The following is a 13,489-nucleotide window of genomic DNA, read 5'->3' as shown; positions in this document are numbered from 1 at the left end:
TCATGGTACCAGGAAGACTGACAAGCAGCTTCAAAAATATAGTGCTATAGTGGCCAGTTATATACATTCTCTTATCAATTCATTTGCATGTGTCTGTACATACAGAGACAGACACTGTTACAAGTTAAGAGAGAACCTTGAACAAGGATAAGAACAGTACATACATATAGAGGTCATCCTAATTGCATCAAATGTCTATGACTACCTTGCGGGGGAAGGAGGCAGGGTGGGGGGTAGGGATAAGTGCTTACAAATATCCAGTGGGCTGTGAAGGGCGAGTTCATTCTGTTCTAAGAGCTGAGCTGCTGGGCGGGCATTGACCATATAAGCTTATCAGTTGTTTACAGTTGTAGATGTTGTTGCTACTGAAGTATTCCTGCTTGTTCTGTTGTTTCTGTTTTAGATGTTAGCTAAATTTTAACTCTTGCCTGACAAGATGTTAATGTATCAAAGATGTAACTTATGGTGTTTTTCCAAATTATAACACGGCAATCCAATTCTTGCAAAAGTAATGGAATGATACGACTAATGCATCTTTGATATTGAGGATCACCTTTAGTAAATCAGTTCAGAAAAAATGCAGTTGGCTGTACAGCCTAAGATGGTGGTGGATGTCTGGCTGAACGGGCATTGCTACTGAAAAATCTCCCATCAACGGCAAGAACGGTTGCACGTGCACCTGCCGTGGAGCTATACTACTTGAAGAAATAAAGGTAAGCTGTTTTCATAAGAATCTATATAGATTAAGGATCCATAATTACAATAGAGTACTCAATAGTACCCAAATACCTAGGAAAGCTGAAATTTTCCTGTGATTTGCAGGTCACCCCTTCCATTGACAAAAAGAGGTTTCTCTTCCTTGCCCTCAGCGGGGCTCTCCAAATAGTGTCTACGTTTTCCCAATATTCAATATTCCAATTTCCTCTACCTGTGTCTTACTCAGGCATCTATAAACTTTCCCTTGATCCCACAGATTTCTGGGGCTGGTGTGATACATGCATTCCTTCTGTGGATCCAACATCCAGATCTTCTGTTTCAGCTCTCTTCCGCTTCACCCTCTTCTGCTGTTAAGCTGCCAGAGAAGCCATGATTCTTCCCTTCTGCAGAAGTTGATGAGATTTACAAAGTGAAAGCATTGCACACCTTTTATGGCAGGCACAGTGGACTGCTTTTGGTTGGAAGGTAAGGGAGGCACTAAGAGGAGGGGAGGCAAAGGGAGAGAGTCCCTGCTTCTGTCTTAGGTAAGCAATACCTTCCTTTCACTGCCATCATGCGCACTTAATTCTTTGTGAGGAAAGTCCTGGCTTAAGACACAATCATGAGGCCTGCAGGCATTTCGAAAAACAAGGACAATGGGTTTAGAGACTGTGGAACACGTTCTGAGATAGGGATATTGCCACTCTGAGGTCAGACTGTCATCTTGCAAATTACCTAAGTTGCTGTAGCTCCAACTTGGTCCCAAGGATGGGATTAACCATAGGGTTGACAACTCTGACTGAAGCTATTCTGGGAGATTTTCCCCCCAACATGACATAATGTAATTTGCTTAAAATATCCTATTAAAACCTCCCAGATTGCACTCAATAGTCACTGGACAATCAATGCCGATTTCAGGAGACTCCCGGCCAACCCTCATTGAAAAGTTCTGTCTTTCTGTGAAATGCTGGGTCGGGGAGAAGGAGCTGAGGCATGCTGAGTATGTAGGAAGTAACCTGACGAATTGAGCTGAAATGGTTGGAAATGAAACCTCATTTTCTCCTTGTCACAGCAAAATGGCAAGTCCCAAGTAATAACTTAAGCTTTATCTGCAAATGAGGATGCAGACCAGTTACATCCATTGGTGCCCAGCCATGGCTGTTGCTGCAGTGGTGCAAATTCCTGGTGCAGACAGACCAAGACACTGCTTTCATGTTGGAGTTTGTGCCTGTTTTGAACTGTGCAGTGGTGCAATATACAGTAGAGTTTTTACATCAGGGCAGTTTCTTGAGTGGCTATGATCAGGTTTTTTCCCTGCAGCAGACAAGGCCTGCGTTATAGCTCTTCTTTACTAACTACATTAATTTTAGTAAGAGCCAATTCTATTATTCTTGCTGGAAAGAAAGAAGACTCTGAAATTTAACACAGCTGAGTTCCCCCTTAATGGACTGGTGGGAACATCCTCCCTTGCTGTTCACATGGGAGCAGCTATTGCAGTTTGCTAGCAGTCATTTCCTTTCTTCATCCTCTCCCTCCTGGCAAACACCAGCAAAAAAAAAAAAGTCACTTTTCAAAAATCAAAACAGGCGCTGTCCTCATCCACTTCATTTGCTAAGCAATGGCATTAGAAAAAACAAAACAAAAAAACCTGCCGCTCTGGTCACTACACTGACCACTTGCAAAGTTTTTGCATATAGTCCCATACAACCTCTCCTATTATTCCATGGAAAGTATTTGCCTCACTGTGAATGAAACCGCTTCTCTGACTAGTAAGCTTTAAACTTGCTGCTATCTGAATGAACTGTGGCTTAGTATTAGTTAGATAAATCTTGTCTGTAATATAAGTAAATCTATTTTTCTCCATCCTGTGTGCCAGACCTGCTGGGCCTCTTGGTTTGAGGCAGCATTGTGCTAGCTGTAGTTTTACATGAAGAAGGTATCTCTTTGCATTGATTCAGCTTTCCTCGTTAAAAGAGTTAAGGTACTGCAGATCAGGAGTTAGGTACTGTGGCAGAGTTGTACAGCTAATGTGTGCCTGATGCAGACCTTTACCTACTGCTGTCATTCTCACTGCTATAGATAAGACACTTCATCCAGTTTGCTTGTGGCATTTTGTACCCTTGAGACTATTTTCATTTTACAACCCATGTACAGAATTTGAATACAGCAAAACCTATACTATGTCAAGCAAAATAAAAGCAAACATTTTCAGTGCTATGTAAAGTCTAAGTCTGAAATTTAGAAACAGAATGTGTGTTAAAGGGTTTTAAAAATAAAGTTGCCCCTGAGCCTCAAATCTAACATCACTACTGCAGGGTTATAAATACTGATTTGCTTCTTGGTGGATGGGATGGTACAGAGTTTTTTGTAAAGAAGCTTGGGTATATGTAAGTAATTCACTTATTTAGAATTCCTCAGTTATTGTCTTTCATTGTGAATACATGCAGATAATATAGAATTTCTTTTTAGCTAAGTTTGCAGAAATACAGGCTTTGCAACTATGTTTCATTTGTGTATTTGAATACACAAAAATCAAGAAATGCAAAATAGTCCCCATAGTATTGTTAACTTCTCCACTGAAGATCAAGTTTCACATTGCAGTATGAACAATAAGAATGCTGTCTGTATGCAGTGCAGCCAAGTTGGCAGTACAATGGAAACAAGTTTTACATTTCTTGATTTCAAATATGCAACCTGAGCACTGCATTTCTATAGGTAGGAATCTAGTAGTTAAAGCACAGTACAGAAGTATTTCTGAATTCTATTTTCTGTTGTGCCACAGACTCATTTCAGTTTGAGAGATGCACTTAAGCATCTGACATTCCTGTGAAGTAGACAAAAGTTAATACTTGTAAAACTACAAGAAAGCCCAAAAAATTCAAGTGGTGGAATATATTTAGCTTGGATTTTCCAAAGACTCCTTGAAGCAATGACTAAGTTTGGAAAGTGTCAGCACAAAGGGACAATCTGAAAAAACAGAGTAAATAGGGTTGAAATACACCTTTTCATTAGGGCTGTCAAGTGATTAAAAAAATTAATCGCACTGCTAAACAATAGAATACCATTTATTTAAATATTTTTAGATGTTTTCTACATTTTCAAATGTATTGATTTCAGTTCTAACACAGAATGCAAAGTGTACTGTGCTCACTTTATTTTTTATTACAAATATTTGCTGTAAAAAAAAAATATTTTTCAATTCACCTAATACAAGTACTGTAGTGCAATCTCTTTATCATGAAAGTTGAACTTACAAATGTAGAATTATGGACAAAAACACTCCTGCATTCTAAAACAAAACAATGTAAAACTTTAAAGCCTACACGTCCAATCAGTCCTACTTCTTGTTCAGGCAATTGCTAAGCGAAATGTGTTTGTGTACATTTGCAGAAGATAATGCTGATGCCTGGTTCTGCTCTATAACGATCCAAAGCAGTGTAGACCGACGCATGTTCATTTTTATCATTTGAATCAGATGCCACCAGCAGAAAGCTGATTTTTGGTGGTTCAGCTTTTGTAGTTTCTACATCAGTGTGTTGCTCTTTTAAGACTTCTGAAAGCATGATCCATACCTCATCCCTCTCAGATTTTGGAAGGCACTGCAGATTCTTAAACCTTGGGTCGAGTGCTGTAACTATCTTTAGACATTTAACATTGGTATCTTCTTTGCATTGTGTCAAGTTTGCAGTGAAAGTGTTCTTAAACGTGCTGGGTCATCATGCAAGACTGCTATCTCATGAAATATATGGCAGAATGCAGGTAAAAGAGCAGGAGACGTATAATTCTCCCCCACGGAGTTCAGTCACACATTTTTAAAAAAGCGTTAATTAAATGAGCGTCATCAGCATGGAAGCGTCTCCTCTGGAACGATGGCTGAAGCATGAAGAGGCATATGAATCTTTATCAGAGGGGTAACCATGTTAGTCTGGATCTGTAAAAAGCAATAAGGGAGTCCTGTGGCACCTTATAGACTAAGGGACGCATGCGTCTGACAAAGTGGGTATTCACCCACGAAAGCTTATGCTTCAATAAATCTGTTAGTCTATAAGGTGCCACAGGACTCTGTTGCTTTTTATGAATCTTTAGCGCATCTGGCATGTAAATACCTTGCAATGTCAGCTACAACAGTGCCATGTGAATGCCTGTTCTCACTTTCAGGTGACATAATTAAGAAGTGGGCTGCATTATCTACTGTAAATGTGAACGTGTTTTTCTTAGGCCTGGTCTACACTGGGGGGGAAGGGTTGATCTAAGATACGCAACTTCAGCTATGAGAACAGCGTAGCCAAAGTTGACGTATCTTAGATTGACTTACTTGGCATCCTCGCGGCACAGGATCGATTGCTGCTGCTCCCCTGTCGACTCAGCTTCCGCCTCTTGCCCTGATGGAGTTCCGGAGTAGATGGGGAGCATGTTCAGGGAAATCGATGTATTGCATCTAGATGAGACGCAATAATCGATCCCCAATAGATCAATCACTACCCTCTGATCCGGTGGGTAGTGTAGACATACCCTTAGTGATTGGCTGAACAAGAAGTAGGACTGAGTGGACTTGTAGGTTCTAAAGTCTTACATTGTTTTGTTTTTGAATGCAGTTATGTAACAACTACATTTGTAAGTTGCACTTTCATGATGGAGATTGCACTACAGTATTTGTATGAGGTGAACTGAAAAATACTATTTTTACAGTGCAAACCATTTGTAATAAATATAAAGTGAGCACTGTACACTTTGTATTCTTTGTAATTGAAATCGATATTTAAAAATGTAGAAAAACATCCCAAAATAATGTATTAAATTTCTATTGTTTAAGTGTGATTAATCACAATTAATTAATATTTGAGTTAATCGTGTGAGTTAACTGATTAATCGAAGCCCTGCTTTTCATTCATCTACGGTAACCTGATTGATTACAACCACTGCACTTTCATTGCACTAAGATGTACAAAAGTGACTTCAAAATGTAAATTCACCTTTTGTCACTTCACATCCCCATGGAATATATTATGGAGTTACCATTTTAGACAAGCTGAAATATTTGTAAAGGAAGATAGTATCTATTGATAACCTAATCTATGTATATTGGCACTATAATAGCAAAGAAATCTTGAGTTCAATTGCAGGAATCTATCCTCTACCCTGAACTACTATATCCACGTTGGACATTTCTACAGTCGACAAATGCATCCTTAAAAACAAGTTAGTATTCGCAAATATGGATAACTATCTATTTTCCCACTGAAGATACGGCTAGAGAGAACAGCTTATACTAGTTTGCAGGAAATAATATAGAGAATAGGGTGCCTCACCCATTGAGAATAATCAGTCTCCATGGCTGAATTCCAAATTAGTACGCCTATCTGGTTGTAGTTCTACTCATGAGTCACTCCAGCATTTGTTTCTACAATTGTACAAAATTATAAAGTGCCAGGAGCTCTGATTCAGCAGGAGGGGTGAGAATTATAAGCAGCTGTTTTCCTATTAAAAGATTAATAGCATTTCTGGAATACAGTTTCTGGGGATCCTTTCATCATCAACAAAATACCTTACCCAAATATTTTGTGGAAAAACAGGCATCTCCCTAACTACAATAGAAATTCAATTGTGAAGAGAGCTCAGCTCTTTTGTAGATCTGCACCCAGAGGTCCAAAGCCAGGAAGTGATCTCACTTTCAGGTGATGGCAGCAAAACTTGATTTTTAAAATGGAAAAAAATACATCATCACTACAGTGGTTACAGAAGCTAACAAGTAGAGTGGCAGAAGTGCTTCTGGGATGTGTCAAACAACTAAACATTGTGCACAAAAAGCGGCAGCCCCCAATTCAGACGGCAGATGCAAGATTAAAAACAGATGGGGATTCTGCATGCTTCCATTATAAGAATAATCCCTGTGCCCACTGAAGTGACACCTAGTTTGGCTTCACTGGTTCTAATACTTTGGGAGTACCTCTTTGCACACTACTGAGACTAGGGAAATCTGTGGAGACATTTCAGAGCAAGAGCAGCCTAACTTATAAAAGTTAGGTCTAAGATATAGGATGGAGACCCTTTAGTAGATCTAGTGTCTATTGTAACACACAATTTTCAAGTGAAGGTTATTTAGTTCTGCTATTGTTTAGTTTTTCATTGTTTCATGTTAAGGTGAAACAGTAGGTGCTGTAACTGAGCTAATTCACCTTCCAGTGAAAAAATCTCAGGGAAAATTTTGCACCTCAAAAATATTTTTTTTTTTATGTCACATTGTAAAGGGACGAAGATTAAAAAAAGCTTTCCTTCCCGCACCCCTCCAATCTTTAACTGTAATGTTTCATTTGCCAGATACAGGTTATTATATGTATGGCCTTGTGTAACATGATTTCATAGAGGGCACTGAAATTGTGAAAATACTCCCAAACTGATTTTTTTTTTTTAATAAAAAAGGATGCTTTCAAGGATGGAATGAATTTTACAAGTAATCTGAGTCAATTTTAGTCAGTGTCATTCCAGCCTTGCAATTGACTATTTGTACAGGTCATTCTGTGCAAACGCCGTGAAACTCAATACTTTGCCATTTTGTCATGAATTTAAAAAAAAAAAAAAAATACACAAAGCCCTAATTATATGGCTCATCACCACAGTACCCAAACAATAGTTCAGGTTGCAACTCTTCAGCACCTACATAAAAGCTTCATTTCATTTAAGGGATATACTGTTGTGTGACTTTTCATTATGAAAGAGCTGAGGAGAGGACCAGGGGACAGAAAGAAGGCACTTTCATTAATGGTAGATAGGCACAGAAGTTGAGTAAATTACTTTGTGATATTACCAAAAACAGATCTGACTGCAGCTTTCACTTCTTGTAGAATCTACATCTCTTCTAGTATCTGACAACTCAATACCAAAGAAAAATTAGACTGGGAAAAGCCATTCTTAGAACTCTAGTGGACTTTATTGGAATATAAGCATTGACAGGTAAAAAAAACAAACAAAAATACCAGTTTAATATTAATCAGTTACCACAACCAGAGTCCGTGGTAACAGATTAAGTACATTAATAACAATCTACTTCCTGTGCTTATACAAAATGTAAACAATTTCTGTAGCAGTTAATATTTAATGGTTATTGTCATATGAAATACCAGGAATAAAAATTATTCATCTCTCCTTACAACCTTGAAAAATTCTGTGTTATTATTTAAAGTCCTTAGCACACAAAGAGCAGGAGACAAAAGGTGCTGAATCAAGGCAACTGTAATATTAACTGTTCTTGATACTGAGGCACTGAATCAACTCAGTTTGCTTCCCCCCACTCTAGCAATTGTATTTATATTTTAACTGATCAGCAGTTCAATTAACAATATGGCAATTACAAAAATATACATAGTATATAAATCCCCTTAGCGGGTGCAGGGAAAAAGAACGCTGTCATGGCAGACTGAAATGCAGTGGTAAGGCGTGAATCCAGCCACCTGGAAATAAAGGGATAAGACCTAGGAGGATGCTCTCTTCTGTTCAGAAAAGGGAGATTCATAGACTTCCATTGGTGGGCAGGTACAAACCAGATGCTGATCTCCATAGATGTCATCGATTCGAGCAATTGTGGGCCAAAATTTGCTTTCAGGCTTCACAAATGGCTAAATACAGAAAATGTGTTTAGAATTGGTGAGGTACCATTCGTTAGCTCAATGTCTACCCAGGATGCACTAGCATCATTTAGGTATCAAAACATAAGATCAAGGGTCTGCCTGCTCCTTTGAAAGGCTCCAGAGTGCCCTATAGCAGTATATGCTTGCATTCCTCATCTCAGAATGGCCTCATATGATGACAGTAAAGCAAACAAACAATTTCCCCCTCCTCATCAGTCAACATCTTGTCAGAGTCTAAACAGAGTTCTTTGTGATGGAGTCTGTGTAGTGCCTAACCCCATAGAACTCTGATTTTTTATTAGGGATCCTAGCACTACTGTAATACAGATAACCTTGCACAGAAGAAATGGAACTGAGGGGACTCCTACCTAGCTTCTCTCAGGGGCAAGGGTAGGGTGGTAGAAAGCCAGGTTAAGGTAGGTAGAGAGCATGTTTTGCAGAATGCTGAAGTCAAACAGTACCTCTCTGTTTGGTGAAAGGAAAATAGTTCATTTGCTATAGGTCAGATTTAAACCATTAAGTGAAAGTATGTAAACAGGATAAATATTTTATTTAGATAAATTGGGCTTATTAAAATATTCTCCATGTCTAGGCTTGAGATACTGCCAGACTAACAACCAACCATGAACAGAGCCACATTTACCTTTTGTCACAAACTAATGAACATTGGTAATTAAGAGATACTAAGATTAAATAGCTACTTACTAGTGGGAAAGCTGCTACTTCTCTGGAATAAGGACGATCCCAGTTAGGGGACGTAATGCAAGTCAGAGTGTGTGGTGACATCTACAACAGAATAAAAGCTGGTTAAAAGATGCAGGAGAACTGGATTCAATGAAACATACCAGTCTACCAACCCCACAAATCCATATTTTGCTAACAAACATCTTCAATAGTTCAGATTAGTGCTGAGGGCTCTTGTGGATTCAGCATGTTTAATCAACATGAAGACGGATTTTTAAAAAAGGAAATGGACTGAAGTGATTCAGAATATCCTTTTTTCCAGCTTTACTGTAGACAGCTTTACTTCAGAGATGAAAATAAAATAGGGAAGTGGAGAGAGGCTGGGGCATGAGGGAGCTGGTTAGAGTTGTGGCCATGAATTTTTGTTCCTTCCGCCTTGCTAGATTTCTTAATACAAGAACAGGAGCAGTAATCAGATTCTTCTCCACTCCATAACTTTGGTGTTGGGCAACTGTATTCCTCATTCCCATTACAGTACAAGTTCCAACCCATTTGACTTTGGGGGAGGGGGAAGTGAGGGGGCAAGAGAGAAACTTCAAGCTACACGGAGTCATCTTCAGGTCTAAGAGCTCTGTGCAGCTCAAAAGCTTCTCTTTCACCAACCAAAGTTGATCCATAGGGACTATTACCTTGTGTCTCATCTCCTGGAACAAATGTGGTTACAACCCCAATACAAAGAAAAAATAAGTCAGGTATTTAAAAACCCAGTGCAATGTTAGAGAAGTTGCAATCAACTTAAAACACAGAATGACTTTCCAGAGATGAATTACAAGTAGTTTTGAGTACTATAAAAATTGGAAGAGGCACTTGAACACCTATGTTTTTACGATCACGTTTTGGGGTTGGTTGCCTCTTCTGAATAAGTGAGTGTCATTCACCCATTACTATGTAAGAGACCAAGAAAATACAAACATGACAAACTAAAATAATATACACACTGTTCACAAACTTGTCAGAATTTTTTCTCCAGTCTATCAGATAGTCACTATAGACAGGACTTCTGACTAAGTCAAGTCTAAAAGATTTCAGGGAAAAGCATTTAAGTTGATGGAACCCTTTAAATGCACTCAAGATCTGTGAAATTTAAACAAATGGTTACTCAAATTTGGACATCAATGAATGGTTTATTCCTTCACAGTTTCATATTTTCATTTGCATACAATGTTTCCTACACTACTGAAAATTTCAGAAAAGAAACCTTTGCTAGCACTACAAATAAGATGACTTCAAACAGCAGCAATGGAGACAGTGGTGTTGTGAAGTTGGTCTGCATGTCAGCTCACCTTTAACAGGTTAACCGTGGAGTCCATTTTGCCTTCCTCTATTTCAGCAATTTCTTGACGAATGTTTATCATTGCATCACAAAATCTGTCCAGCTCCGCTTTGTCTTCAGATTCTGTTGGTTCAATCATAAGGGTCCCGGCCACTGGCCAGGACATTGTTGGAGCATGGAAGCCTGAATAAAAAGGAATCCCATCACTGATTACAGGGTACTTGTAAGCTAGTAAGAGTATTATCCAGCAGCTGATGTGTTTAGTTTTCATAAAAGCTGAAAAAAGTTCTTAATTACAGTTGCTTTACATAGACCTTCAATCATTAGTGTCAGCAGACTAAAATCATACAGCTGGGCAACATGCCAGAGGGCATATATGACAGAAGTTAAAATCTCAAAACCCACCAGTCTCAGTCCAAAAGGAAAACCACCAATTCCATAGTATTGTCTACAGTACCTAGAAAGCCAGAAGTCTAACTAAAGTAACCCCTCACTTAACGTTGTAGTTATGTTCTTGAAAAATGCAACTTTAAGTGAAACAATGTTAAACAAGTCCACTTGTCCCATAAGATTTAATGTAAATGCAGGGGGTTAGGTTCCAAGGACATATTGGGGGGGGCAGACAAAAGGCATATACTGTACAGTACTGTGCTGTGTTTGGGAAGTGCCCCTGGCTTACTCCACACAGGCACAGCCCGCTGCAGGCAAGGATGCTAGGAAGCACCTTTGCAGCAACAGCAGCTTCCCAGGAGAACAGGCTCAGATTTTGCCAGGAATGCTCCAGGCCCACCTCTTCCTGTCCCCGCTCCACTCCAGGCCCACCTCTTTCCGCCTCCTCTCCAGAGCACACCACATCCCTCCCCTTCCCCCCCACCCCGCCAAAGTCCTAAACGCCACCAAACAGCTGTTTGGCAGTGCAGGAAGCACTCAGAGAGAGGGAGGAGGCGGAGAAGCGGAACTTGTGCAAAGTCGAAGGTCTTCCACAGAATCTTACAAGCAGGCAGCCAAATGATATTATAAGGGAGCACTGCACAGCTTTAAACAAGCATGTTCCCTAATTGAGCAGGGATGTAACACTGAAACAAGGTGAAGTGGGACAACATTAAATGAGAAGTTACTGTACATGAGATGTGAAAGCCTGACTCCTTGGCCTTCTCTTTGGTCTGGTGTCCAACACAAAGAATTTCTTCCCAAAAGCACTATTTCTGGCCTCTTCCCTTCACATCCACCCTTGTAGTCAGTCACCTTTTCACCCTCTTATGACAGGCTGTCAGACAGATTATGAAAGTTGAGAATGGTGCAGCCCTTCTGTTCCCTGTAAGCTGTGCAGGTTGGCGGCTGCCCAGGAGAGATTCAAGTGTGGCACTGTTGATTAGTGGAGCCACACACATCCAACAGAATGTGTCCAGGTGTTCCCCCCTCTCCCTTTGCAGCCACATTGCTCCTGCAGCTGCTCCCAAGACCCTCCTGCTGGCTATGCAGGGGTGGGGGATGGGGGCAGGAAGAGAAACAAGGGTGCTGATGTCAAGGTATCCCCCTCCCCAGCCCCTGTACCGCATCTCCACAAACAAGGTAATGGGGCTGGCTCAGGACTCCCATCAGCTCTCAACAAGCCTTCAGGTGAGTGAGTGCCTTAAAGAGACAGTGCACGGTCTCAGACTTCCCCAGCAAAAACTACACACACCCCACCACTGTTGTTACTTCTTGGTACTTCCTGCAATGCACATATATGTAATTTTATTCTTTACCAGAGTGCTGTTATTTTAGCTTTTTGACTGGTCTATGCATTTCATAATCTCTCTCTCTTACACTTAAACTTAATTCTTTGAGTAGTGAGTTCTAAAATGCCTAACTTGTCCTGGCTAGAGTAATTATCCCGACTGGTAACTTAAAAAATATATATTATACAGTAAAAGCTGTTTTATCTAGCATGTTTGGGGAATGGGGGTGCCGGTAAGTGAAAAATGCCAGTTAACTAAGAGGGAGAGTGTTTGGGTGCAGGGCTGAGGGGGCGGGGCATAGGCAGGGAGTTTGGGTACAGGAGGGGGCTCGGGGCAGCAGGCTGGGGCACAGGAGAGGTGTGGGATCCAGGGTGGCGCTCGCCTCTGGCAGCTCCCCCAGCTCCTGTCCCGGCTGCTCCTAGGCAGAGACACAGCAAGACAACTCTGTGCTCTGCCTCCGCCACCCCCGCAGCTCCCATTGGCTGGGAACGGTGAAGAGCTAGCGCTCAGGGTGGGGTGGAGGCAGTGTGCAGAACCACCTCCTGCGCCTCCACCTAGGAGCAGTTGTGACAGGTCACTCCTTGTGGGGGCCCGCCTGAGCTGAGCACTCCCTGGATCCTGCACCCCAACCTGCTGCCCCGAGCCCCCTGCCAGAGCTCGTGCCCTGCACCCTCTCCTTCCCCCCCTGCAATCCTCTGCTGGCCCCACACCAACCAAACTATAAACTAGAATTTCAAAGAAGATTGGAAATGCCGGTTTAGAGAGCTTTATCTGGCACTTCACCAACCGGAAAACAGCTTTTACTGTATCTAGGTTCTCTCTTTCTAGTGGTGGTGCACATTCACACATTACCTTGGTGCACATAACAAAATGCATTCCGCACATGGCTGTAAAAAATTAGAGGGAATATTGGTGCAGACATGGGCCACCCAGTGAAAGGAAGATAGCACCACTTTAGGAGGGACTGGGTGAGGTAAAAGGAGTAGGCTAGTAACTGTCCGGTTGTCACTATTTTTAAGTAAGCCAGATCTATAAGCCACCCTGGAAGCAGCTCAACTGGAACTTCTACTAACCGGATGGATCTACACCATAAATACTGATGCCATTACCTATCTATTTTCAAATAGCGTGATGTGCCCTCTCCTGGACACTACGGAGAGCAGGGAGGGTTTTTTTCCTGGTACCAAACAGTTAAATAACTAATTCTAAAAATCAGTTTTTATTGAGAACCTCTTACAGGATGGCATTTTAGTGACAGCTGCCCATGTTAACTTAGGAACATAACAGTTGCTATATAGGAACAGACCAGTGTCAGCAGTCCATGTAGTCCAGTATCCTGTCTGACAGTAGCCAGCTGTGGATGCTTTGGGAAGGTGCAAGTAATTGCATAAATGGCTAATTAAGGAATACTTTGCCCACAGTGGAAGTTT

The 13,489-nt window shown here is 40.9% G+C and overlaps 1 protein-coding gene across 1 annotated transcript in view; it reads right to left on the bottom strand.

The window, feature by feature from the left end:
• Positions 1-7,270: 7,270 nt before the first annotated feature.
• Positions 7,271-13,489, bottom strand: part of GLDC (glycine decarboxylase) — a 68,880-nt gene continuing 62,661 nt past the window's right edge. Inside the window, exons 23-25 of the mRNA XM_075067364.1 lie at positions 10,349-10,521; positions 9,027-9,107; positions 7,271-8,309 (exon numbers count right to left, since the gene is read on the bottom strand). Of these exons, the coding sequence (XP_074923465.1) occupies positions 8,166-8,309; positions 9,027-9,107; positions 10,349-10,521 (398 nt within the window). The 3' untranslated portion in view covers positions 7,271-8,165. The remainder of the gene's footprint in view (positions 8,310-9,026; positions 9,108-10,348; positions 10,522-13,489) is intronic.

The sequence above is a fragment of the Chelonoidis abingdonii genome, chromosome 6 (assembly GCF_003597395.2).
Source record: "Chelonoidis abingdonii isolate Lonesome George chromosome 6, CheloAbing_2.0, whole genome shotgun sequence".
In the NCBI taxonomy this organism is placed as follows: domain Eukaryota; kingdom Metazoa; phylum Chordata; order Testudines; family Testudinidae; genus Chelonoidis; species Chelonoidis abingdonii.
Note: the sequence above shows the minus strand (reverse complement) of the source record. Positions and strands in the feature narration are given on the sequence as shown.